The following is a 27,021-nucleotide window of genomic DNA, read 5'->3' as shown; positions in this document are numbered from 1 at the left end:
AAGCACTCTGGGAAAGTTTCCAGTCAACCACAGTCATCTGTTTTTTTCTTTATCAGTCTTCTCCTCAGTGCATGCAGGGATAGGTTAAATCACTCTGCGACCCTGGATAGAATTGATCACGTAGATACATATTTTAGATAAATTGAGTTTAATTGTTTTATTATTCTGTGAAGGAATACTTCTATAGAACGTTAAATATAAATATGTGTCTCAGGTACAGCAGGATGCAAGGACTGCAGCCCCTGCTGGCCCACCTGCTGCTGCAGACTGTGGGTTATGGTGAGTCCTCATTAATCTGTCTCCACCTCTGTCACCTGACCTCAGACAGAGCAAAACTGCTAATAACCATGTCTATACAATTTTACATATGTTCCAATATTTAACAGTTATATTCCTGGTTTTAAATTATATTATAATCTACTCCAGAAGTCAGTCTGCCACAAGGTTCACAATTAGTATTGTTAATGGATTGACAACTGTTCTGCACCTCAGAGGGTTGATTTCCTCTGTTGGCCAACATTGTGAGTTTGGATCCTCTTCCTGTCACGTACTTGCTTCAAAACCTAGGATGTGATAAATGAAGTCTGCAGTGTCATTACACTTGAATAAATATATCTGCTTAAAACCTGGTTGCAGAGCATGTCGGAAAGCAGAGGGGCTAGATGAGAGGCAGAGTGATGTGAGATGAAGATAATTAGGCATGTCCTTCAAATGAAAGATAAACCAAAGCAGCCTCATCGTGTGTGACATACAATAACCCACATCTCAAGACATTGATATCTTATCTTCTAAAAAAGTAATGTATCTGTGGAAAATATAACAAGTCTCCGGTATCATTTATCTGCTCTATATTCTCTTTTGAAGTCAAACTTCCAATTAATCACAACAAAAAATTGGAGAAGAAAGTATTAAATAAACAATTTTCCAGAACCAAGAACTTTCTTCTGATTCTACTTTCAGATTTAAGAGTATCAAACCCATGTCATGACCTCAAAAACACAGCTGTCTCAATTTCACCTTAATAGCCTCTATGTTATTCGTACCTCTCCTTTCAGCTGCTAATAATTATCCCAGTGGCACTGGAAGAAAAGTCAAAAAATGTGAGTTGGAAGAAAAAACAAATTTTACATTGCCAAAGTTCTCATTCAATATATTCCGTGTCACCTAGTCAAATCCTTCAGCTTGCAGAAATGCCACCAAGCTGCCACTTGGGTTCCAATTAGCCCAACATGTGCTGTGAGGGGGTTAAGGCAAGACAGCTGTGTGCATATCTGAGAGTGTGATAAGATTGCCAACTAGTGCCCTGAACAGTTTCCTGGTCAGGGTGCACTTTTCAAATCCCCAGTGTCGAGTCTGTCAGCTACATGCATACACTTTCATGTATGCAAGTTTCCATATCAGTGTGAAGCGTAGTGCAGCAAAGTAAATCTGTCTGTGGTGGAGAATTAGCTCGTATTAGTAAAGTGCATTTTCAGACCGAAAAACAGAGGCTCCAATATTAATATTTAGATTGTTAAACTAGAAATGAGCAAGATTAATAAATGAGGCCTCGTTTATTAATCTGGTGTAGAAACCAGCGCAGGTTTATGTGCAGATATCAGCTTACAACAACGTTCATGTGGCACTTATGAAACGTGTGTATCTGGGTCAATCATGCCTGATCAAGTGTTGATAAATGTGGCAGCTGAAAAAAATCGTCCTTTACATATCACAACCCCTAATTATTCACGGTTCAGTCTGGATCGCCCACAGAATTTCAGCATGGAAGGTAGCTCTACGGCATAAAAACAGGAAACATCTCTGAGCTGTTGATCGACACCATAGAAAATAGGCATTTCGGGAGTCAGAAAAACTACGTCTGGATGAAAATCAATGCAGCAGTCAACGCCGTGGGTTCGGAAAACTAAACTCCAGCTGAAGTTTAAACATTTAATTTATAAATCCTTTGATACAAAACGAAGTTATTCATCCGTGATGTGGAACTTTTAGAGGCTATAATATGAGTTATTCTTTACATTCAGGGGGAAAAAACTGCAGACCTAAAGATCGCTATGAAAAAAACGTTTCCACTCTGAAAACAAGCTGCGCTGGAGATCCCAGCCTGAAACTGTCACTATATAATGTAAGGGGGGGCGACAGCACTTACCAGGGCTGTGTCGGGGCACAGGGAGCCTGCGCCTGTGTCTGATGCAGTTGATGGCAAGTATTCAATATTGTAGACCACACACTGGTTAACCTACCAATAGTTTTCAATCAACTCCAACTGTAATCACTATGTAACACCCACCCTGGGCAAGAAATCGCTTGTGCGCATTACGCATGAGGCAAACCAGAGTTACATTAATTATTAATAACTCCAGGCTTGCTGATAGGTTTTGATCCCATGTGAATGAATGTTCTTCATTCTTAAATGGTCAGCTGCCACACACACACACACACACACACACACACACACACACACACACACACACACACACACACACACACACACATACACGTGCCAATCATTCAACTAAATAGTCAGGAGTAAAACAATCATCTTCATGGTACACCCCGTCATCAATTACATCTTTCCCAAAAAAACCAAACAACCTATTCCAAACGCTAAAGTTTCATTCAGTTTCCTCTGGTGAATTTACATATTTTTGTTTTTCTTTTTAATCTCCAACAACATTTTCTATAGAGAGTTACCTGTGCACTGTGTGAGTGTTGCTATGTAAAAGCTTTATAGATTTCTCAAGTAAACCGATAAAGAAAACAAGCATTTGTTATAGGTAGAAATCATCTGACAGCTCGCGCTGCTCAACGTCATTTCAGGCGAGAACGTAAAATACATTTTAGTTATCATATCTAATTTATCGATCTAAATATTGATCTGTGATCCTCTGTATGTCTGTCTAAAAATGCACTGTACTAATACGTGCTAATTATCCGCCACAGCCAGATTTAATTTGCTGCACCGCGCTCCACAATGACACGAAAACTTGCGTCCACGGACTGAGACCTGGCGTGGGATTTGAGCATATCCTCTGCCCATGTTCAGATTGATGAATACTGACCTTTACGTGGAAATGGTTGTACACCCTGTTTTTGGTCGTTTGATAAATGAGGGCCAGTATGAGGCAGTGAAAGACCACATCAACCAGCTCCTTGAGTCTTTGATTATCCCTATTTGCGTGTATTGTCCTAGTTGAAAAAGGCTAAGGCAACTTGTCTTGTGTATCACCTTCGTAACAGCAAGACCAGGATGCATGCGTATCCCTTGTGCAGGGTATGGACGTACTTTCTAGAGCCTGATGGTTTTCAAACAGCCTTCTCTCCAGCTTTCAGCTGTGGAGTTTAACCCCATACCTTTGGACTTATGCCCTGAGCACCAGCAGCAGCTGATTCAGAGGATGTTCTAAGATAAACAGGGTCAGTCTTTACTGCTTTAACATGACTCCATCATTGTGTTTCCGTCCACTGTGAAACAGCATCTGCAGTAACTGTTGCTGATACTTGGTCGGCTCTAAAAGGAAGGTTTAAAAGCAAAGTTGCCTTTGCATATTAGAGTGTGCTCTTCCTATGCACTGCAGTGAAACAAAAATCTATAATCAAGAACAGTACAAAGATGAAGGAAACCAGTGCCCTCTTATTTAAATCATGCAGAATGAGATAACTATATATCTCTCAGTATGTATTTTTCTCCTCATTAGAGACTATTTTCTCTTTTTCTTTCATTTGTGCTTCTCCTGTTGCCTGGTAAATCATCGAAAGCCTTGTTAGAAGAATGCATTTCTCCACATTCTGTAAACCAATAAGGACAGCAAGCAGTTCTGTCAGACCACACGCTATCACAGACACAAACCCACGGCTGTTGTCCTTGAAATTTTTTGTTCATATGATAAAAATATTCCAACTTCACTACAGTATTTTTTATTTTGTAGTTTTGTTTATTTTTATTCAGTGTTTGTGGAATTTTCACTTTTTAAGGTTTTTCCATTTCAATCTTTACACTCCAAATTTTGGAGGGAGATACACTTTCTACTTTACCGCTACTGATTATTTGTAGAGTGTTATTCATGCTTTTACTGAAGGGAAGAGGGAATACTAATGGAAAGGGACTGGAAAGTGATATATAGTGGATAGTAAAACTGAGGACAAACAGCACATGAGAAGGCATGTCTTCAAACAAAAACATCAGTCCACTGGGAGGGCAGGCAGAAAATAAGATGTGTAAAAACAGGCAAGGTCTAAGAGATTAACAATCCAAAGAACTAAGGGCATAAAGACAGAAAAAATCAGGGTATCAATAAAGACTAAAACAGTTATTATGTTTACAAGGACATTTTCTAATTAGAATAATAGCCTGATCAGAATAAAATGCTTAACTTGACCGTTAACAATGTAAACACTTCTTCCAATTGTTTCTCCCTCGTTGGGGTAAAACTATTCTCACTGTGCATGTCCACTCCATGAGTGATGAGTTTCTGTTTTGTTATGATTCCTGACTTGATAGAAACATGGCAGGAGCAATGCAAAACTGATCTGTAGCCAACACAACATCTTTACTGAGAGACTATGAAAGGACTCGGGACTGTTGAACATCTCGATGGTCAAAAATTAAAAAGAAAAATGTGAGAACAAATGAATAACATACAGAAATTAAAGGTCATAGACAGAGATTCAATGAGAAAAATGTTGTTGTTTAGGGATGTATTTTTTTATGTACTTTGTTTGTAAAATATCATCTACAGTTACTTAAAGGGATATTTCAGGAAACAGCATGTCATCGGTGCTGTTTTTAATCACTTGTTATTAAGTTTAGCTGTACTTTTGTCACTTTGAACAGCTGATCTGTGTGCTGCAGACAGAAGAGCACGTCTGTGTTGTGTCCCAAAATAGTGCAAAAAAAAACAGGCTTTCTGGTGGCAAAGTGAAGTCTGAAAAAGTCCCAAGTAGGACGTAAACCCAAACCAAGATGAGTGCGTGGGTCGCGATCTTTTAAAATTTGTTAACTTACGTTACCCCATCTGCTGAAAACTGTATCATAGCTTGCAGGCTCTTTCTCCCTGCAGTTTCTTCATGACGGGCAGAGCTGACCAGCATCCGTTGTGGCTAGTACAATTACGATTGACATCAAGCTCATACAACTCCACTTCAAAAAAAATGAAATATCCCTTTAAGGACAGCAGTTTTTGTTAACCACAGGAACAGATGGGGGAAACAATTCTTTCTGCTGCTTTTGAGACCTTAGACCGGTGCAATTAACTTTGCGCAAATGTCAAAACAGTTTTTAACAGATTCAAGGCTTGATGCATGTTCACGCACCTCTTAACCAGATGATTTTATTTAGGATCCATGGAAACAGACGGGTTGGAATCTCTGATCAGAATGACAGGTATAAGAAAAACTGGTGACACTAATCAGACACAGCTGATGCAACTAATCAGGGACAGGTGAAGCTAATTGGGGACATATATGAGCACTGTGGGTGAGGTAGACTGGGAGAGAGTTAAGAGTTGAGGCTCCGTCTCAAGAGGAAAAGGTTAGTTAGAAAATCAAACAAGACACAAGACACAAGACATACACAAAATAGTCCTTTAGGACATGTCCGTTTTCTCCAGTAACTATCAGGAACTTGCAAAAGCTTTGGTATATCTTCATCAACTGTTCCTAGATCTCAAATTGCAGAGCATGCATGATAATCTAGATTCATGTCAAATTTAATAGTTACAAATACAGTGTGATCCAAGCCTCCTGCAATCCAGTTGTTTGTATTGAAACGTGCTTTAATACCATAAGAGACTGATCAACTGAAACTGTCAGGTCTCTGTCAGACAGTTCATCTGCAATGATTGATGACCTCAAAACGTGGGCATGAACAAACACTGACAACAGGCCGTCATGATGATCGACATCAACAAGAGAGGATGCATTAGCTCTTCAGTGTCAGACTGATGGCTTTGATGTGGGGAAATTGAAGAAAAGGGGGGTTTTATCATTTGAAAACCCACTGCTGACACATCTTAAATGAGGGAAAGAATGAGAGAGAGCAAAGAAGGGTGTTTGTAGTTGCTTTCCTATTACAGTAAAAATGTCATTACAGCCAACCCTGTGTCTGTGTGCAGCTCTGTGGCAGCTACATACAGCTTCTCTGACTGTGTTTAATCATTTGAGAGCAAGGCAAAGACAGAACCAGCCGAGATAATAATGAAGATTCCACATTGAACCAGCAGAAAGAAGATAACATCTGAGCTCTATCTGCAAACTGTTTCATGAGGGAAAGGAGGGGGTGTCCTCTTACACTTTGCTCTTCTTGACATTTACAGAGACAAAGGAGGTTAGAAGGATAGAAGCACATTAACATTTATTGTTACACGGTTCTGCCTTGGAATAATATTATTGATAGGCTATATAACTTATGTGATTTAGTATTGTAAAGTACAGTAATAGTCAGTAAGACAAGATAATGTTTTGTTTAAGTGAAGAAGAACGAGTCAATTGGGGAGACAAATTATGAATGAGGGTTTGATTGTGATGTTCGTTGGCTTCATCCATGGCACTATCCTGCCTTTAGCAACCTATGTTACCCAAACGGTGCCTTTCTAAGCATTAGTGATGCCTCTAAGCAGCAGACTACATTTGTTTGTTTTTGTTCCTGGCGAGCTCTTGAAACTGTGGTTTAGAAATTGCGCTTTGATTGTCTTCTGGGATCAAAGTAACTTCCCTCTAGGTATGTGTGAATCTAGGCACATGTGTGATTGTGCAGTAAACTAAGGGATAAAGCAAACAGGGTGACAGGCTCTCTACTGTAGACTCTCATGAAGGATTTCTTCTAAAAGAGAGAGAAGGGGGGGTGGGCATCAATGTGTCACTATGTCAGTCTGTGCACACATCCTGCTGAATCACAAAAGTGCATCTCGTCTTTCCCATCACATGCTCTTTGATGCTTTTCCACATCACATCACTCCAATTTCCTCGTTACAGGTACAGTACATCCATTCTTTTTTTCCACTACCTTTTTTCATTTCCTTTTCTCTATTTTTCCTCACCTGCGTTCACAATCCTCTCACAGTGCCATGCTTTGCTTTGTTGGTAACATTCCTGTTTGTTCTCTTTTTCCATTTGCCAGTTATTTCATCTGCCTGTGTGAGAGAAAGAACATTGCTGCTGCTATCAAGTCGACAAATTCAGAAAGCAAATCAATTTCACACCGTCTGTTACTTCACCGCACAATACTGTATTGCCAATAAACCATACATTTTTTATTTAACATTTCTTTGTTTCTTTCATTTTATCAGGAACTAAAATTCTACAAGTAAGACTATACACTGGTAAAAAGGGAAACAAGAGAACAGTAAGAACTTGCTTTCTTAACAGCTAAACAGATGCAACATTTATATTTGCTTACTGTTGAAGATGGCAAACAGACAATTACACAGTCTGTGGGACGCTCTAACTCCAGTGGCGTACTCAGGCTGTTTGAGGGACGGGGGTGAAACAAAAAAAGGGGGCACCTGCTTTCTAATGCCAGTTATTCACAGTTGAAGGTGATTTTAAATGTATTAATGCAGCGGTAACGAGATGGGGGTGTGGGGGTCCTCCCCCAGACAATTTTGAGTATCTGTTAATTTCTTGCAATTTGGTGAATATGTACATGACCAATTGTGGTGGTAATTGAATTATCAAAAAGGAAAAACCCAACACTATTGATATATTTCTATATTATTGATTACAATACATACAGTAATTAACATTGGCAACAAGAGCAAGAACCAAGAGGGCACTTTTTAACAATGAATTGTTTGTTTGCATCAATGTTGATGTATTTTTCAACATTAAGATCAATAGAAGTGCATCCAGATAACTTTTGTTACGATTTGCAATAAAAGTACACCACTGCACTAGCTTCAGTGCAAACAAACATTTCAAGTCCACACCAGAGCAGACGAGCAATCCCAGCAACACAGAGTGTACAACAACGCAGAACAAGAATTCACAACCACTTACGTAGTTCCGGTTTCAGGTAACACGAACAAAACAGCTAAGGATCTCTTTTGTAAACACATCAGTATAACTGGCACAATGAATAACAATACAATACAAGGAACAATATTACCTCAACAACAGTATGGGACTTCTGCAAGCAGCCATTTAGCTTAGCCTAGCATATAAAAAAAACAGGAGAAACAGCTAGCAAAGCTCTGTCACATTGTAACAAAACTTAGATTCAAAATATAACAGAGTTATAGAGCGGCGTTTCGACTTTATAAAAAACATGTAAAATTTGCATTGGCCTGCATGAGAGGTGTACACAGAGAGACTGCGGGCTGTGTATGAGTACTCACAGGTTCAAAATGTCCTTGTAGATCTGCTTGTTCTGTAATGACTAGCCAGAATTATTGTGCTGTGAAACGGTCCTTGTTATTCCTGCTTATGCATATTGCCTGGTGTGTGTGTGTGTGTGTGAGTATCTGTTACTGTCCATGTTATAAAACATGCGGTTTGTGTTTAACTGTGAAATCAACACAATATTGACTATAATTGAGAGGACAAGTCAGTCACCAGTCAGCAGAACAGGCTGAAAAATAAAAATATCAGATTACAGTATGTGTTAGTTTTGGCGCCTCCTGTGGACAAAGCTGTACCTTTTTTCTCTCTGCTTATTATGTCCTGTACATGTTCATGCTTCCTGCTTTCTGTTTACCAGTAAAATGTATCACTAATCAATAGTCTTTACGGTGGAATTTGCAAGAAGCATCTGTTTTTGCAGTAAGCTGTTAATATACTCAGTCTGACACCCCACAGCAGCATTTTCAGGAATAAGAATAACTTTCATATCACTGATGATCTTGTTTGCTTCAATCCATCATTCACAGGTATCAATATTAATTTCAGTCAGTTTTATGACCAGCTAAAAAGTATTCACAGGAGAAGAAAGTAAGCATTATAGTCAGTACCAAAAATGGTATCACAACCCTTTAAGTTGTGTCCTTTGTTAATGAAATAAACCAATTCAACACTCTCTCAGTTCCAACTTCTGAATGAAATAATATAAGCTGGTTCAAGTGCTCCCTGCTGGTGACTTACACTGCTTTTCTTGTTTATTTCTCATCTCTGACTTTGTCTTTTCCCTCTACTTTTAACAGCCTCGTTCATTTAGTTTCGCAGGTCACTTCACTCAACAGGCTGAACTCCTCAAGTGCTAAAAGACAGGCTGTATGAGAGCATAGATTCTGTTTATATCTGTTTATACAGGAAGTGTAACGTGATGGGAGAGCTAGTACACTCAGCCCCTAACTGTAACAACATAATGGTTGCAGGAGTGAGCAATGATAGCTATTCACATGTCTACTTTCTGTGTTCATGCTCAGTAAATGCACATACACCAAGCAGAAGGATATAAGACAAGTGCTTTCAAAGATGAGTGTGTTTTATAGGCTATGTGTGAGGGGTATGTACACACACACACACACACACACACACACGAACCCCTCATACAGTTCATCCACAACTGACTACATTTGCAGAGGTAAGGCTGTTGATTTAAAGTTTCTTCTCAAGTTTAAAGTTGTTCCCCTTGCCAGGCTGAGGGAAAAACCTTGTCCTTAAATGTTGATGAAGCCGGCAGGTGGTCTCACTGCAATGAAAGAAAAGATCAAAAAGTGAGTGACAGAAGATGGTGAAAAAATGACAGAGCATACAGTAGAGGGGAGAGGTTGAGCAGATAGCACAGTGGGGTCCCTGTGACAGCTGGTGAAACACTTTTCAACAGTGTTGTCCTTATTTTAAAGACAAGAGGAGGAGAGCTTACAGATAACAACCTGTACAAAAGAGTGGATTTTGCGTATTTCCAGTATAAATGACTCACGTCTGTATGTTAAGGAAAGATGGGAGAGGATTACAGTACGTAATTAAAAAGTGTATGATATGATTCTATGGTAATTAGAACTTTTTTTATGCTAGTTATGAAAAAAATGCTATACATGTAGCAGAACACAGAATTCAGCATGGTATAATGGCTTATTCTAAAATCCTCTTTATGACAACCTTTCTCTCTGTCCCCAGCTGTTTAATTTAAAGCAATTTTTCTATCTCTGTGAAGAGGATGAGACTTCAGGCAGCAAAGAGGCGGGGCATATCGACCCCATAGGACACATCCAGGTGTGATGTATGGCTTATAAAAGCACACTTGATGTCTTCCCTCCACAGTCTTGCCCTGCTTCCCACTGTTCAGGTTGCACAGTAATGGTCTGTTGGATCAATGACCAATAATCAGAGAGAGACAATGAGCCTCTCTTTCCTTTCAATTCACTCCAAGAATGATCTAATGGAACAAAAGATCAGGAAAGGAAAGCATGTTTCGTCTGCATGAAGCATTCACTCACATCTGATCTGTTGTAATAGGAAATAACGTCCTGTGGTTTCATTCAGGAGTTCACACTGATTACCTTTCTCCTCTACTCTCCTCTTTTCTCTTATCAGGCTCAACTAAAGCAGACGCTGTGGTGAATATGAGGAAGGTTACCCATCAGACCATTAATGAAAAGCTGTCCAAAACTTTTCTCCTCCCCTGCCTCTTCGCCCTCCGCCCTGGTGTCAGTTCATCCCATGAGACCCCAGGGTCAAGTGGACTAAGGTGTGGGGCCAGAGAGGCTCTGATGGTCTGCAGAAGGAACAGTCCTGGTGGCCAAAGACAATGTGGTCAAGGTAGGATCAAGTCTGAAGAGGACTATCTTGAAATGTTTGGACACATATGAATGACTCACTGGTGTCGAAGAATTTTCCCTCTCTTACTTGTGTCTCTCTATGTTCCTCCTGTAGGTGAAGAAGGCCTTCCAGGGTTGAGTAACGCTGCCTGGTTTCGATGAGAACCGTTACAATGCCAGTGCTCTGTCAGGATTACGATCCAGTAACTCTGGTCTATACTGCTCTGAGGTTGTGGGGGACATCAATGATAGGCAGGTCACAATTCCCCTGGAAGTCAAAGGTGAATAAAATTGCCAAGCAGCCAATTAATATTTCTGATATTTGATTGTGTACAGCTCCTTCACCTCAGAAAGAATGAATAATAATGAGCCTCTTTCCATGTCAGACTACAGCCATGGAAACACCCTAATACAACTAATGGGGTGTTACCCAACCAGTCTATGCAAAGGTCAAGCTGTTCTTTGTTTGGCTCTTGCAGCTTCATTAAATTGGCAGACCATTTTCTGTTGTACAGTATCCAGGACACTCATATTTGTGGAATTATCAGACTACCTGAAGGTAGCGGTAAAACCAGCGTTAGAATCTTTTCCAGGTCACTCAGTAATTTTAATAATGTGCTATAGTTATAATGACCACTGGGAATCCCATGGTGTGTTATCTACTCTGCACAAGCCCATGCTGGTGTCAACATCAGCCTACTCGACACATACAGGACACTATGTCTTTTTAACTCCAGTGTTGTCCCCAAGGTTGCTATCTGATTATCTCAGACAAACAGAGCACCTCCTATTACTCCATTTATTTAGCAGGACTTCATCCAAAATCCATGGAAGACCCTGTGTCCTCCTCCTCTTCTGGTCTAATCCATTCGAAACCAATTTCATAGCTGCAGAGGAGTAACCATCTCCAGGGCTTAGTTTTAATTGGCAGTCACACGGCAGACCACAGCCATCATCACACTAACTCTACTGAGTGTTTAATGTATTAATTAGAAGGTATTGATGCTGCTTATCCATATCATATTAATCCACACTGCTCTTCTCAAAGAGCTATTCCCTCTCCTGCAATCTCTCTCTTTATTTCTCCCCTGCTGCCTCAGTCTTTGTCTCACCTTATTTTGTCTCCAGTTTGTTCTGTCTTTACACATGTTGTCAGGTCAGCCAGAACACAGCGACTTTGATTGTTTGTGTTAGTTTTTGTTTGTCCTGTGATGTGGCTGCTTAGTGATGAAAGAACAATGGATATGTGTTACATGGTGTGATGTGTTTTTTTGAGCTCAAGGTATTTTAAAGAGGCAGTGAACTCTGAACATAATCTGTTAAGGCTGAAATATTTAACAATGTTTCCATATATCTGTCTGAAATGGGTTCAACTGATTCATTTAAAGACAGTAACATTTAAAGTTGTGCTGTTCTTCACAAAATGTGACAAAATCTAAATTTCAGTTTGAAAAATCAAATATTTACCATATGGTATTGAAACAAAGTTTTCTTCCAGAGATCCTGACTGTGCGACAATGTTATAATGAGGGCATCATGAAGTCATTAAACAAACACCAGAACTGGTGACTTCCTGTTTCCTCCCTGGAGATGAAAAGATGCAGAGTTAAAAATAGAAATATAAGGTATTGGGCTCTCAACTCTCATGTGAATTATGACTGGGTCTTCCATACTTAGAGGACCCCATTTTTTCTCCAGAGATCAAATTAGCCAGCCAGCTAGCATCTTTATTTAAAAGCAACCCCACAGCCGTAAAGGAGAATTGAGTAACTAGGGAAAAAGAAACAGAACAAAAGAAAAACAGATGATTTTTGCTCCGAGTTTTGTTGAGGAGGTAAATAAGGCCAACATGACAGAATGCTTATGAACTGCTGGGGTTGTTGGAAGTGTGTGTGACATGCAAATATTCATGGTCTTTCTTGGTGTTTTCACCAAAAGCCCGGCCTCCATCTTGCTGTAATCTCTGTCGCTCTCTCAGACAAAGCCAGGGAAGATAAAGGCGCTGTGCTGGAAGCCAGACATCCTTTGACTTTCATGTCTCTGGCTCCCCAGGGGAGCAGCACTTTGTGAATGACAAGCAGAGGTAGGAGAGACTCACAGGGTGCTGGACCTGAATGTTGTTTCCCTGTGCACAGATGTGACAATGTCAGAACATGATGAGGATGTCTAGAGGGCTTTGTGTTTGGTATCTGTGAACGTTTACATGCTCATGTTTTAACAGCTCAAGGTTCCACTTTATGAATGTTTCTGTGACCCAGACGTTGCAGGTCATGAATGAATGTGGTGAGTTTCTGGAGTGTCTTCTTTACCTGCTATCATACTCTGTATCTCTGTGTTCCAGCTGTGGTGGGACCTCCTGTCCCCTATCACCAAGCCCAATCACCGCACCTTGGGAGACAGAGCCTTTGCCATCACTGCCCTCACTCTCTGGAACTCTCTCCCTCTACACATCCGCAACTCTGACTCTATCCTCTCATTTAAGAACCAACTCAAGACCTACCTGTTCCAAAAAGCATACCAAACATGACCTCTCCCCCCGCCCCACCCCTGTCCCTGTTTTGTTTTATTTATGTATTTTATTTATTTTTTATTATTACTTTTTTAGTTTTCATCTTATGTAAAGCATCTTGGAGTACTAAGAAAGCGCTATGAATTATTTGTTATTATTAGAGCACTTTGCAGTATTTAGCTAGTTACAGCGACAAGGAAAAACTTCCTTTTAACAGGCAGAAACCTCAAGCAGAACCAAACTCATGTTAGACAGCCATCTGCCTCAATCCAGTTGGGGTTAGAAACAGGGATCAAGGAGAATAAGAGAGAGAGAACTTGGTAGTGATGGGATACATAGTAACAAAGGGGCAAAAGGGAAACAAAGCCTCAACCGAGTTGGGGTGTATTAAATCACATGCCAGCATACATAGCTCATGTGATACGCACAATATTTCCACACTTTGGGTGTTGAAAATTGTGGGTGCTTCCTCTTTTAATCATTTTAAAATGTGTCGAAAACAGACTAACTCATGATAGACAGTGTAAGTTAAGGGCTCACGTCAAGGTTCACGGCAGCCAAATAAACAATTACATCATTGTCTTACCATAATGCAGGTATATTTGACATTTTGTCCAAGCATTCTAAGCATCAATGATGTCTTTTGCTTTAAAAAATGTGTGTATCTCCATTTTCTTAGCCAAAATTAACACCAGATAGCTGTAACTTCCAAATTAGCCCTTGATGGTCTGTAATTGGGGGCATGTTTACTGATATGATGTTTTAGGTCTGTGTCAGGATGTTATTGGCTACGTGAATATGATGAGTGCAAAGGTGACACACACAGAGAAGCAAACACAGACACACTCACTCCTATAACGTCACAGGCACCTTAAAATGTATGCATATTCAGCAGAAAATTTGGGAAAGCATTGATGTCCCTAGCTGACTATACCTGACATCCCTAGTAATCACCTATCACTGTTTCTTAAAAACAGTATTGGTCAAAAATACCACTGATAATTCATGTGAAGCAATATATATTAATTTGTTCATGCCTTATTTTAAGTGGCAAGGTTTGCTGACAGCTCCTGTTTGTCACACAAATGATGGCTGCTTTTTTAAGAGTGGCTATTTTAAGTTTCCTCTGCCTAATATTTTAGATCATTTTTCCAATGATCAAGCATTGTTACAGAAAAAAAATGCACTCTACTGCTAAAAATATGTTTGAAACAGTTAAGCTTGGTGGGCTTCATATGGCAGAGAGAGAGTCTTTCTGATCTTTGTAGTGTATTTATGAACACAGAACTGTGTAATATAATTGGGCCTAATTGCTTGTTTGCACACTAAAAGGGAGTTTATAACTGCTGCCCTCTGAGCTGTCTGTCAGGCTGCTGCCTGTGTTTCAGTATGACATCTTCCACAAAGTTTCTTATAACACATGAGTCAGAGCTTGTCTCTCAGCAGTGTTTTCATTATCTACATTTTAATTTCTAATCACTGTTGCTCCTGTACCAAAGCAGATTAAACGTTCCTTCTGACAGTTTTCACAACCCCAGGCAGCACGCTGTTCCTCCATTTTTCCTCCTCTCCTTCCGCCCTACACTCTGTTGTTTTCACTTGGGATTCCTCTAATTGGTTCAAATTCAGAAAAGCTCAGACTGCACATCAGCCAGGAGGGAAGAGTCCAATTAATACCTTGGAAAAAATACAGACATCAGCTTCTGCTTTATCAGCTGCTGAGCAGAGATAAAGAGGCTGAGACAAATGCTAAGAAGACTTAGTTTTCTTGTTATGCTGTGATGAAAACAGGCTGCTGTTTAAAAAAAAATATTGACTGATAGTTTATGGTTATGTGCAGGCATGTTTTCTCCTTCACGTATGTTTGATGTGTGAAGGTAAAATGGGAAATGGACTGAGTTTAACAGAACTTTTCTCATCTTTGGCTAAAAGTACTTTGACACTTCTTCAGTTAAGACCTGCTCTCATGCTTTCGTTTGTGGAGGTTTTTCCCCAGTGCTTATTGAGTCCCTATATTCAGGTATTAGTTTTTAACCAGCACAAAGCTGCAGGAATCAAAGGCCTTGCGGACTAATTGCTCAGTCTAAGCCTTACTCATTGTTTTCCCAGCCCAAATTCTTGTTTCTTTGATCTCTCCTTGACTCAGTATTTGTATCTCCCTCTCTTTTGTCTCCATGAAGAGTTTCTGAAATTATTTTATTGCAAAAACAATTAAGTCATTTCAAAAAGGTAGAATATAAAGATGTTTTTAATGCTCCTTCTTTGAGTGATATATCTGGTGAACATCAGTGAGGAAGATAAACATGTATACTTCAAGCGTTTCCATTCAGGCTTAGAGGTTATACAACCGTTGCTCACTATGTTTTATTCTTTATGTGAACAATCTATTTAATCTATTTCACTCTTTTACTCCTACTCCCTCTATCTCTACCTCTGATTTTCTCCACAGGTATCCCATCAAGTCGCTGGGCCAAGTTGCGATGGTGATCAAGAGGACTCACCTGGTGTTCGTAACTACAGTAATAGGTCCCCTGATGAGCTGTTTGATGTCCACTGCTTTGCTAAGTAGCTTCAAGGTAGGAGTCAGGAGCTTCAGCCATGAATTTTGGTTTAGTCATGGATGGGTTCACTGAGCTGAGGGTGTGCAGCGCTGTAATCCTGCGACCAGGTTTTGATACTCTGTAAGCACAGAAAGGAAAAGAGCTATATGAGGGAGCAAGGGGAAGTTTTCGGTATTGAGAGGGGAAAGATACATCATATTGTGTCCAGCTGTCATGTTCTGACCTCCTGCAGACATCAGTAGTGTCATCCTAAAACTTTACTTCTTGATTTACTGTGCAGGGTTGAAAAAATAGATTAAACATGGGAATGTTTCACATCATGATATGAATGTATTGAGCTGACTCTGATAACAAAAAATTACCTGTTGTTCAATACCAATGACATATAGATATATAGAAATACATAAAGTAAGTTCATAATGTGTAGTTTATGCACACCTGCGGGTAATACATTCTAAGATGCAGTTAGCAAAAATTAAACACAGAACAGTTTTGTGTGTGGGATACAGCCCAAGCTTTGAACACCACACTCAACGTTGGCCATGTTGTGTGCACTGTCTCTTAGCACAATGTACACCCTCTGCTTTGTGATGTTTTACTGCTCAAGCATGGTTCCAAAGGTTACACTGATCGCTGTGGCTGTATGTGAACCAGAGCTCTCCTGTGCATGTAATAGTGTATTTTTCATGTTAAAGTCTTCATCCAGCTACTGGGCCATTAAACTCAGTATACTCACTGGACTAACATCAGAATTATGTCACTTGTGTTGTTGTCAATCAGTGTGTGAATGTGTGTGGAAACCACATCAAACAGGGCAGGCAGGCATACGTCCTTGGCAATAGAGTGTGCTGGGTTTACAAATGTACTTTTGGCCAGTGAATTGTTTGAGCTTCTGCCACAGAGAAAAGTTGATCATCGAGTGCAATAAATTCAGCGATTGTGTCATTAATTACCTTTACCCTTGGACTGTCTCTGGCAAACTTTCTGCATTTTTCAAAAGCTCCTTGCATTGGCATGACAGCGCTTGTCTTTTCTTAGTGCTATTGCAATGAGTGCTGCTTAGCATTAACAACATCTTTTTGGTGATGACAAGTTTTAAGGTGACTTGTATGATTTGAGTCAAGTACTTATATCGACAAAGTAACGTGTGTCCTTGAATGTCTCCCGAACAGGTATAACTACCGGTGTCATCTGAGCACTTAATCCAACAGAGTCGTCTTGCATCTCAAAGATTCTGATTGACTGAGAACACTAGCAGTCATCCAGGTTTCATAAAATTTTGGTTACATTCATAACACATTCGTGTTATTTCAGCCCTCCTGACTGCCAGAAGCAAGTCATATAACTGGATGACTTATACCAAAAATGTCACTGGGAATCCAGATTTGTGGCAACCCAAGGGGATGGAACGCAAAACTCACAATAAAATATAAAGACTGAGACAGATTGTCAGCAAAATAATGAAGTTTTATTCCAAATGTGAGGGGAAAGGGGAAGATGGATGAACTTAAACAAAGGTGTCTTCCCATCCGGGGTCTTCAACATTACCAAGCAGCTATTGAAAGGCCTTAGCGCTTTCCTGTAGGTGAAGTGGAGAGAACGGTGAGTCTTGTGTTTTTCCTTTTGTCAATGTAGAAGATCAGTTTTTTTTAAGGGAGGGGGGAAAGGGAAAGAGAGTGGGCCTTCACAATTCCAAAATCTCATATTGCGGCTTGAACTTCTGCTGCAAACACCCATGCTGCTGTGGACCTCCCTTAGTAACCTCTGCCCTGATTACCTGATGGACTGCAGCTGAGTCCAGTGCCATGTGACTATAGGCTGCAGCACATGCACTCATCTCCCTCAGTCTGAGTTTGTGGGACTGCTCTCTGTGCTGGATTTGAGGGGCAGTTTCCCCTGGTTTGCCACAGACTACCTACCTTGAAGAGATGAGGCAGAGGACCCCCTCTGGAGGATCATGCCCAGTGGATGTGGGGTCGCCACACTCACTCTGTGGTATAATGTGAGTGTGCTATGAGGCCGCTGCACATACGTTCTCCAAGGGCACCCCCCTGAGAGTTGCCAATGATGTGGATTAGCCCCACCATGACAGACAAAGAGATGCTCCAGCCACCATGTGTGGGCAGTAGAATCCACATGAGCTCTTAAGACACCCACTGGGCGTAATGGTCTTGTCTGTTCTCCACCCTCTCCCTGTGGGTGATAAAACTTAGCCAGCTGGATGGGCATTCAGAATAGTTGTCTTGACAGGCTCCTGGCAATTGTTCAATAGTAGGTCAAGCCCTTCTGCGGCCACATCCACAGCTGAAGGGGACAGGGGTTGGGATGCCAAATCTGACCCTCCAGCTGAGATAAAGGGTCCCTCCTGCTGGGGAAGCACCAGGGCAACCAGCAACTGAGTCTGTGCAGTAGCAGAAAGCAAGTCCTGGCTGGCCAGAGGTGGGCCACCAGTGGAAATCTGTGTCCTTGATGGAGCACTCTGTACTAGTGCTGGTAATACCAGGGGAAATGGCAGAAAGGCATAGAGAAGCCCTTCCGTGAGCCAGAGGATCCAGGGTTCACCATTGACTGTTTGTTTTTGTGTGTGTAAATATTTAAGTTCAACCTCTTAATACTGGGAAGGGAGAGGAAAATTAAATCAGACTCTACATGTAATGATACAGTTGAATATCAGAGAGAGGCGTGGTGCATTTAAATGTCACTGGTAAATATGCAACTTGTGTCATACATAATGAACAGCGCTTATCTTTTTTTACACTCGCTTGTCTTTTCCCTTGTGTAGACCATAGTATATTCTTCATCAGGGCAATTTGAAGTATCACAGTAGATTAAATTAAAGAGTAATTATGAACAAACAAAAAAAGGCAACCCAAAAACATAATACAAAAAGGTGGAGTTGAGACTGTTCTGCATTCATTTTCATATTTATTGACAATACTGTGTTTACTCAAGAGGTTGTCAGAGAGAGGAGAAGCTAAGCTTGTATTTTAATATAATCTGATTATATTGAAGGTTTGCTCACGAAGTATGTATTATTTATTTAGAACAAAGCAAACACATCACAACTCACAGTTTGTAAGAGTCAAAGTGAGTGATGGACTGAAAAAGGGAATCAAAACAAAATAAATTGAATTGTTAATAAATAAATAAAGTAACCAGACAGGGTTTGAGAAACCTATGTTCAAAGATAAAGTAGAGTTTGACAGGGCGAGTCCTCAGCAGGGGTCCGTTGCTAGTGAGTGTTCACTGTGCTGAAGAACCTGAATACTCTGTCAGACAGGTATCAAACACAGCAGAGTGCATTACCCTCAGGAACGCTGCAGTACACTACAACACACCACAGGATATTTAAGATTAACCTTAGTCAGATTAACCCTTTATTGAAAGTAGACAAGAACCCCAAATCACTCAGTTTTGAAATCGTGAGGGGACTGAAGCAACTGTGAAGGCAAATAGTTATTATCTACTCATGAAATAAACTTATGAGCAATGAAAACCGGCCGACTCGAGACAAAGGTGATAAAGATGGTTTCCCAGGGTGCTATAATCTATAAGAGCGTTGCTTTACACCTGGAATGTTTTAAATGTGGCTCTGTTTGTGATGTTATATATATGCATACTGTCAGACTGACATTTCACATTCAACGCACCCTCTCTCTCAGTTGCTCAACCACCCACTCACTAGGCACTGCTAACACAGGTTACAGCAGGAGGAGGGATGTGTAATTCACCAACAGGAGGAAAAAATGGGAGGGTGAGAAGTCTCAGACACAGCTAACATACACAATGTTCATGTTTCTTAATCATGATTGCTGGTTTCAATTGTTTAATTATCAATCAAATGCATCCCTGTGTGCAAACTGGCAGGCAGACAGACAGCATGGTATGATGGAAAAAAAAAAAAGGGACATAAGTGAATGATGAAGTAGAGACAGTGGCAGTTGCTTATGGGTTAACAGTGTAGTACTATACTTTATATGAATCTCAAAATATGTATTTTAAATGTATTTCAATAGAGAAGTAACCAGGAGAAAATTCCGACTCTATTATTACAACATAATAACGGTTGCTTACGGTAAAAATACCAATTTTTGTCTATTAAAATGTTAGATCAAAGCTGTTTTAAATGTCTTTTGAGGCAAACATTTCACATTTTCAATGATAATTATAATAATAATAATTATCTTTGCGTATTGTAGAAGGCTAGATATAGCTCGAATAGCATAATTACGTTTTGGGATCTGTGTTACATTATGGCATATAAAATCATACTCCATAGCCGAAAACTGCTTTTCCAATGTTAAGGCAAATTTGTTGATTTCTCTTAGTACTTCCGTATAAGAAATCCCCATGAACACATTTTGTAACCCCAATAAATTTGGAATTGCAATAACAAATCCTTGACATCAGCTCAAGGAGATGCAAAGAAAGACTGACATCTCCCCCAGACAGCCAGAGGAAAGATTCAATAAAAGAGAGATGCTTTCTTCACCTCACAATTGCTGGATGTATTAATATAGATACTGACTGTTATGCTGAAAGCTGATGCCAACCTGCAAGGCACAAATGAAAATCCAAGCATGCATTATTTACACTAGTTGTTCATGAATATGGATGTTGGGTTGATATACCATTTGCTCTCACCTTCATCTACGTCTCTGTCAATTAAGCCACATGGCTCTGAAGGTAGGAGGTCATGACCACTGTCTTCAGCGAGGACAGTGAAACTCAAGAGGGAGAGAATGTAAGAAAGAGGGAGGATGGAGAAAGAGGGGTGGAGAATAATTATTCTACTCTTAAATGTTACTGTGATGGAAAGCCGAGAGCTGGTGTCTTTATTTAAACTATCATCAGTAAACTATATTAACTCTGCTGCTGCACACCTCGGGCTATGCCTTGGATCTCAACACTTCTTAGTTAGTAAAGGAGCCATGTTGCCTCTTTGATAGAAGGGGCTACAGAGCTTTGCACTGAAATCAAAGAAAGATGAGAAATCGATTCAATCTTTTTTGAAAATGGAACAAAGATCCCTGTTTGTAGAGAAATAACCTAAACTGTTTCCCTTACAAATGAAAATATCTTGAACATGTTATCACTTTAACATTTTGTAGCAATCAGTCTCAAACAACATCATGTTGAATTTGAATAAACTACACTCAAGCTGAGCTATCAGTCAAGAAAAACTCTGTCTTCTTCACACCAGTCTCCTTTAACTCATATAGGCTGGGATTTTATAACAAAAGACGAAGAGGTTTGTGCACTGACAGTGTAGATGCTTCTGACATGATTCAAACAGCCTTGCAATAACTTCCCCTCCGTCTCTTTTATTACATGCCATATCTGTAGATGGGATGAAGCTCTCTCTCTCTGCCGTCAGCCTCCACTCTCACAATTTAATATCATGTCTGCCTGACTTGAGTAATTCTCTCTGCTCTCTTACTTCAGTAAAATGGAGTTAACACAGCAGAACCTTTTACAGTGGAGGCACATAATAATCATTTGAACAGGGTTTATTAGGAGTTTGTTTCGCAGCATTCCAGTGTGAAGTTTCCACCAAGCTGCCCACCAACAGAGTCACATCATCAGAGAGGAATTTGAAGTGTGTTCCAAACAGCACTATAAAATCTTAAGAATATGTCTGGATGTCTCATCTTATATAAGATCAAAGCAGATTAATGTTAAATCATTCTCACTTTCACAAGACTGGTAAAAAGTGTGCCATTTGGATTATTAATAGGACAATTAGGCTGGTGACATGGCTCAAATGGAAATGAACCTCATGCTCATGAAGCTCACTTAGGCACAGTTAAACGAGAGACCGTCTGAATCATTAAAATCTATATTCATGTTTTATTCATGGATTTGTGTATGTTCTCCCTATCTGTGTTATCCGCTGTGCTGTGCTCACCCTCTGCTGTATCACTGTACATCCCAGACATATCAACTGAGGACAGCCAAAATAAGCTGAGCAATGATGATGCAACATGAGCTGGTCCTCCCAGAAGCACCACTGCACTGCTGCCATAAAAAAACACACACACCAGCTGTGAGTCACAGATTCTCACAGAATGAATAATTGATGCTGCAGACAGTGTTTGGTTTTAAGCTGTAAGCTTATAAGGCAGTGGGCCACTTCATCCAAATAAACAGGTCTTAGATGGGAGCTTGTTGTGTTTTTTCACATGGCTTCTCTCACCACAGGAGAGTCTTTTTGAGGGAGGCTGTGTGGGGTAAAATAATCTAAAGTGACAAGACAGAGTGTGAAATTACTTTGAACACATCCATTCATCCCTGTGGTGTGTGTTTGTGTCTCTGTGTGCTTACATGTACAGATATGTTTATGGGAGTCCTAAACAATGGTTGCCATCTATAAGCCTTGACATTGAATGTTCATTATTTCTTCATACATTAATAAAACATGATGAAAAATCCTCACATTAGAAAGTTTTTTGGTTTTTTTTAGACCTATTGATAGTTTGTGTTTTGGTCTATTCCATGGTAGGCTATGGCAGGTGTGATGGCTGGACCCACACAAGAGTAATATCACCACAGCCACACTCTCACCTCATTAGCTTTTACAAAATTAGTTTCAACTCCTGTATTATTTTGCAGTCAATCATACACACTTAGTTTGATTTAGTGTTAGTACATTGTTTAAACTGACTGCACACAATTTTACACTGTAAAATTATATATTTATTTTGTATTAATCATTGTTTCTTTGTCTTTGAGTGACCTGGTTATGGGGGATTGCACTTCCTTGTTTGAACAAAAGGTATGGCCAAGGCCTGACAGGACTTTTATGCTGAAGCCAGTTTGTCTAAGCAGAGGCTCTGATGTCATGGGGGAGTTAGTGTCCATTTTGCTTACACCTTGTGTTAAACTTGGTTTGGCCAATCCACTATATAATTTCCCTTTTTGTGTCATCTTGTAAGCTCTGTTTGTTTAGTTTTGCCTTGTTAATTTGAGTTTTGTTAAGTTGGCCTCTTTTAAAGGCCTAGTTTTTATAACTTTAGTTTGTCAATTTGGTTAATTTGATTCGGGTGAAATAAAAAACCTATATTTCTTTAAAAATGACTCCTGTGTGTTGTGCGTTACTGCTTTGTCCCTAACAGCAGGTTAAAAAACCAATGGAGATGGTCCTATTTTCCCCTTGCATATTTGGACAATAAGAGAGTTGCTTCATTAATGTGTGTGGGTATAGAATTGAAAAATATATGCCATAAAGAACCGATGCAATGAACAGTAAAATATGGGCCACACATGACTCAAATCCATACTGGTCATTTACATCGCTAAGTTTCATCATCACTTCTAAACTGTTCTCCCAATACGAGTCAGGCTCATAGAAGTATGTCCATAAAATGAAATCCACCCCAGTCCACTGTATTAATTAATCTATTCTGTGCCTGTGTTCCCGTTAAGATTCACTGCATCGAGTCCAAATAAGACATCATCCCAACATGAATATATCAACATATCTAGACCTCAAGATCCCAGAGGGAGCTCACCCCTGGATACCACCCACAGCGGCTACTTTCAGCCAATTGAGTCATTAAATGGCTCCAAACTAGGCCCTTATGAAAATGTAGGTTATGGAGGTATATACCCCACCAGAGAGCCTATATGGAAGCCAAAGCAGGGCTACCCGAGGTGATGGCACTGCCCACCTCCCTTCAACAGGACAATCCAGGATACTACTCAGGCCAGGAGAGGGATCCGGACAGAGATGATGCTAACAGTCCATCACCTGTCAGGACCACATCATTGGAGGAGAGGGGGATGGAAGGGGAGTGGTGAAGAGAGCAACTTCCCTACTGAGTTTGGATTTAAAGTCAACAACTATGACAGCAGTAGGGTCAAACTGAGTCCTAAGACAGAGGCTTCACCAAGCCAGAGCCAGCCTGAGGTTTTGATTGTGGCAGAGCACACCACTTTGTCCTATTGGCAGCTGTTGGAACAACCAACCACACCACCTGAGGGATCCCAGGAAGCTGGCACAGCAGAGGAGGCCAGGGGAGAGATCCTCTATGTCAGCCAACCTACAGATATACCTCTCCTCTGCTTCTTTAGGAAGAGGAGAGGGTAGCTCAAATTCAGGTTTCAAACCTATTTTCAAGAAGCACAAAAAATGCATGAGTAGAAGGAAAGCAGTGTCTTCCACACCTGAAGCCTTCATGGAGGTTCTAACAACCACTGAGCTGACCACAGTGCAGCTGAAGACAGATTCTACTGCCACAGCAGCCACCGCAGAACTCCGTGTACAATTCCAACACCAGGACACCATCTTTTCCCATTTCACGGGTTCAAGAAGAGAGGAGCGAAAGGTGCTCTAACATCCACTGGTACAATCTAGTTGATGACCCTCACTTTAGACTCAATTGTTTTGCTGCAACAGAAATGGAATCCAGGTCTGCAGTGACTGAGTCCTTTGTGGTTGGAAGTGGGTGGACATCTTTCAAGGGTAAAAGCACAAAATCTGTCGAAAGCAGAGCTACAGTGACACCAGACGAGAAAGACAGCAAAGGATCCAGAAACCCCTTTGGATTTATTGTACCCAAATTGACTTTTTGGTCAGGTATGTAAACTCTATGATGATGTCAGTGAATTAACCTTCCTGTCATTGTCATCTGCATGATTATAGTTCATTATCTAATCAGTACCTCTTTATTTAATCAAATATTCAGTCCACTGAGAGTCAGACACATTTATCACATCACTGCTCACTTACAATACAGTGCCCTCTACCTGAATCCAGCTTCTGCAAACCACTACAAAAATAGATACACCTCCACTGACTTTGCCTGTATCTCGTTTTGTCATTCTGCATTACCTCTCTATCCCCCACTCTGCCATACATCATGCATTCTTAATCCAAATTAGCTCTTATTTTCCCTTCACGTCCTTTTCCTTCCCTCTCACTTCCTCTCATGTTGGTACGACAAACAGCTGCAGACAGCAGTTCAGTGCGCTGAGGTGGGACCATCAAGGTCTTAGTGAGGTAATTAGGAGGTCAGAGTGAGGGCAATTAGGTGTAATGGGGAGAGGCAGAGACCCAACAAATCAATGCAGACAAACTACAAACTTCAACTCAAAATTGACTTCAGTCTCTTTCTCTCATTTTCATTATTGTTAATGTTCACTTTCATATGCAACTCATCTCTCACTCACAACTCATTCCTGAACCTGTAGTTTAAAATAATCAGTCTGTGATGTTTTTTTCAGCATGCTTACGATGATCTCTTGATATGAATTAATCTATTTCTTAATGTGCTTAATGAACAGAAGTAATATCTCAACCCACCTCTTACTTTTCTAATTTTTTTATTCTTAACAACCAAGTATGTTTACTCAGTGTAGGTTCCTCCCTAACTACTGTCACTTATTCATCTATAAAATATACCTATTTCTGTATTTAAAATGTACAAAGAACATCAGAACTATTAGTTTTTTTCACATGATTAGTTGACTGTCAAAATATCAAGGATTAAATATAATCTTCTAAAAAAATCCGGCATATCTTTAAGTGTCTTCAGCCAAAACTAACCATAAACTAAGTCATAACCGCCTTACCTGGGGCGGCAGTCTTTGGAGGGATAATTATTTTCTAATTTACAAGACATTATAAAGTGGGAACTTTGCTTGCTTTGTCTAATAACAGCTGCAACGTGATGATATTCTCATGCTCACACAGGCTCATTTTGTTAGCCATAAATGTCCTGAATACTTATTAGCAGCATGACCATAATAGAAATTGTTTTATTTGAGTGAACGTACTATACATGTGTCAGCAGGATAAAAAATAATTATCTTGCAATTCCTGCTAAATGTCTTTGCTGTCTACAGATACAATGGTAGTTCCAATACACATAGTTTCATCCTGCTATCTATCACATAAGGTAATTAAAAAAAGAAGGTTCAAGAGGACATATTTGTCATTTGTCTGTGCTTCTGATGTGGTGACATTTGAATGGATTGGCCCTTCTTTTGTTGAATGATTAGAAGAAATGAGACCCTCCCTCTAAGTGACCTTTCAAGGTTATTAGTTATAGTCTAGAGAAAATTACAGCTATGGTTGTCTTCTCATTACAGCAGAGAGACAGAGGCAGAGAGAAGGGAAAGGGCAGGAGGATGGGCAGATCTTGAGAGGAATTAGTGGGTAGAGGGAGAGGAAGAGAGGGGTTAGTGTGTCCTCTAAGATGCTATAGATGGGAGCACGTAAACCTCTTTAATCAATGATCAGAGCATAACACCTTCTAGACTTCTACCAACTCCTTTTGAAACACATTGTTCCTCTTATTTTTCTTCTCTTCCTTCCCTCCTCTTCTCCTTCTTTCTTCCTTCCAGGCTGTCAAACGATTACTATTTTAATTTTGATTAATGATTGTCATAATTTTCCATAGGTAACTCGCGATTTATCCCACAGTTTTTATCTGGCGTAAATGTTTTCCATACTGTTTAATACTCTAAGAAACATAAATGAAAACAAATATGCTTGCTTTATGCAAATGGTTGTTGTTAATGCAACAATCCTAAATAATGAGAATCACTCTCCAGAAAAATATCCAGAATAACTTCAAAGGTACTGCATGCTCAAAAGATAAACTAAAAGCATAGCATGGCAAACTCGAAGCCTACCAGCAACAAATATTGACCTACAAGCAACACATATTGACATATGTAAAACATTAATAGTAAAAGTAATACTAACACAATGTAATGTCCAATTTTACACTTGTAAAGGTTTATGAAACATCCTCTGTTTTTCTGAGCAGCTCAACATAAAACAATGGTGCTCACATGGGGAAAATAAGGTCAAGATTGATAGTTTGCAACAAAGATACCTGGACAACTTTGCCAAGGGAGAGAAGGGCTTTCTGCATCAGCTGTGAGCTTGGCTAGCAGGTGGTATTCCCGACATAATGCGTCGGCAGCTCAGTTCACATCAATGGTAAATAACTTGACTGTAGTCTTGTGGAGAGAACCATCTGGCAGGGCTTTGAAGCTGATCTTGCCTTTCTAAAGACCAGTTTTATCCGTCTCCGCTAAAGGAGGTTTGTTTCTGCTAGCCATACACAACAGTTAGTTGTGTTAGTTTGCAGTTAGCCCCATAATAGCATGCTAGCATCCGAGAGTTACAGACAACATGATGTGGATTTACACAGTCTACTCTATAGAACTTAACGTCAACCTACAATGCAAGGTCTCCACAGTGCTATGCCCACAAGTTACATGAGCAGTAGAACACCAGCATCATGTT

At 40.1% G+C, this 27,021-nt stretch overlaps 1 protein-coding gene and 1 long non-coding RNA gene across 2 annotated transcripts; both read left to right on the top strand.

Annotated features, from left to right (window-relative positions):
* The first annotated feature begins 213 nt into the window (after window positions 1–213).
* LOC117828681 lies at window positions 214–24,097 on the top strand. Its single transcript, XM_034705890.1, is given in 11 exon segments — window positions 214–279; window positions 10,468–10,596; window positions 10,599–10,661; window positions 10,664–10,692; window positions 10,807–10,972; window positions 13,033–13,115; window positions 15,650–15,765; window positions 23,187–23,385; window positions 23,388–23,549; window positions 23,551–23,811; window positions 23,813–24,097. Coding segments are annotated over 11 exon segments (1,548 nt in total). The 5' UTR covers window positions 214–224.
* On the top strand, window positions 5,993–7,257 carry LOC117807536. The gene is made up of 2 exons (XR_004629991.1): window positions 5,993–6,969; window positions 7,115–7,257. It is a non-coding gene; the product is annotated as an uncharacterized LOC117807536 (long non-coding RNA).
* Window positions 24,098–27,021: the final 2,924 nt, after the last annotated feature.

This window comes from Notolabrus celidotus, chromosome 2, assembly GCF_009762535.1.
Source record: "Notolabrus celidotus isolate fNotCel1 chromosome 2, fNotCel1.pri, whole genome shotgun sequence".
In the NCBI taxonomy this organism is placed as follows: Eukaryota; Metazoa; Chordata; class Actinopteri; order Labriformes; family Labridae; genus Notolabrus; species Notolabrus celidotus.
The sequence above is the reverse complement of the archived record's forward strand: the minus strand, read 5'-3'. Positions and strand labels throughout refer to the sequence as shown.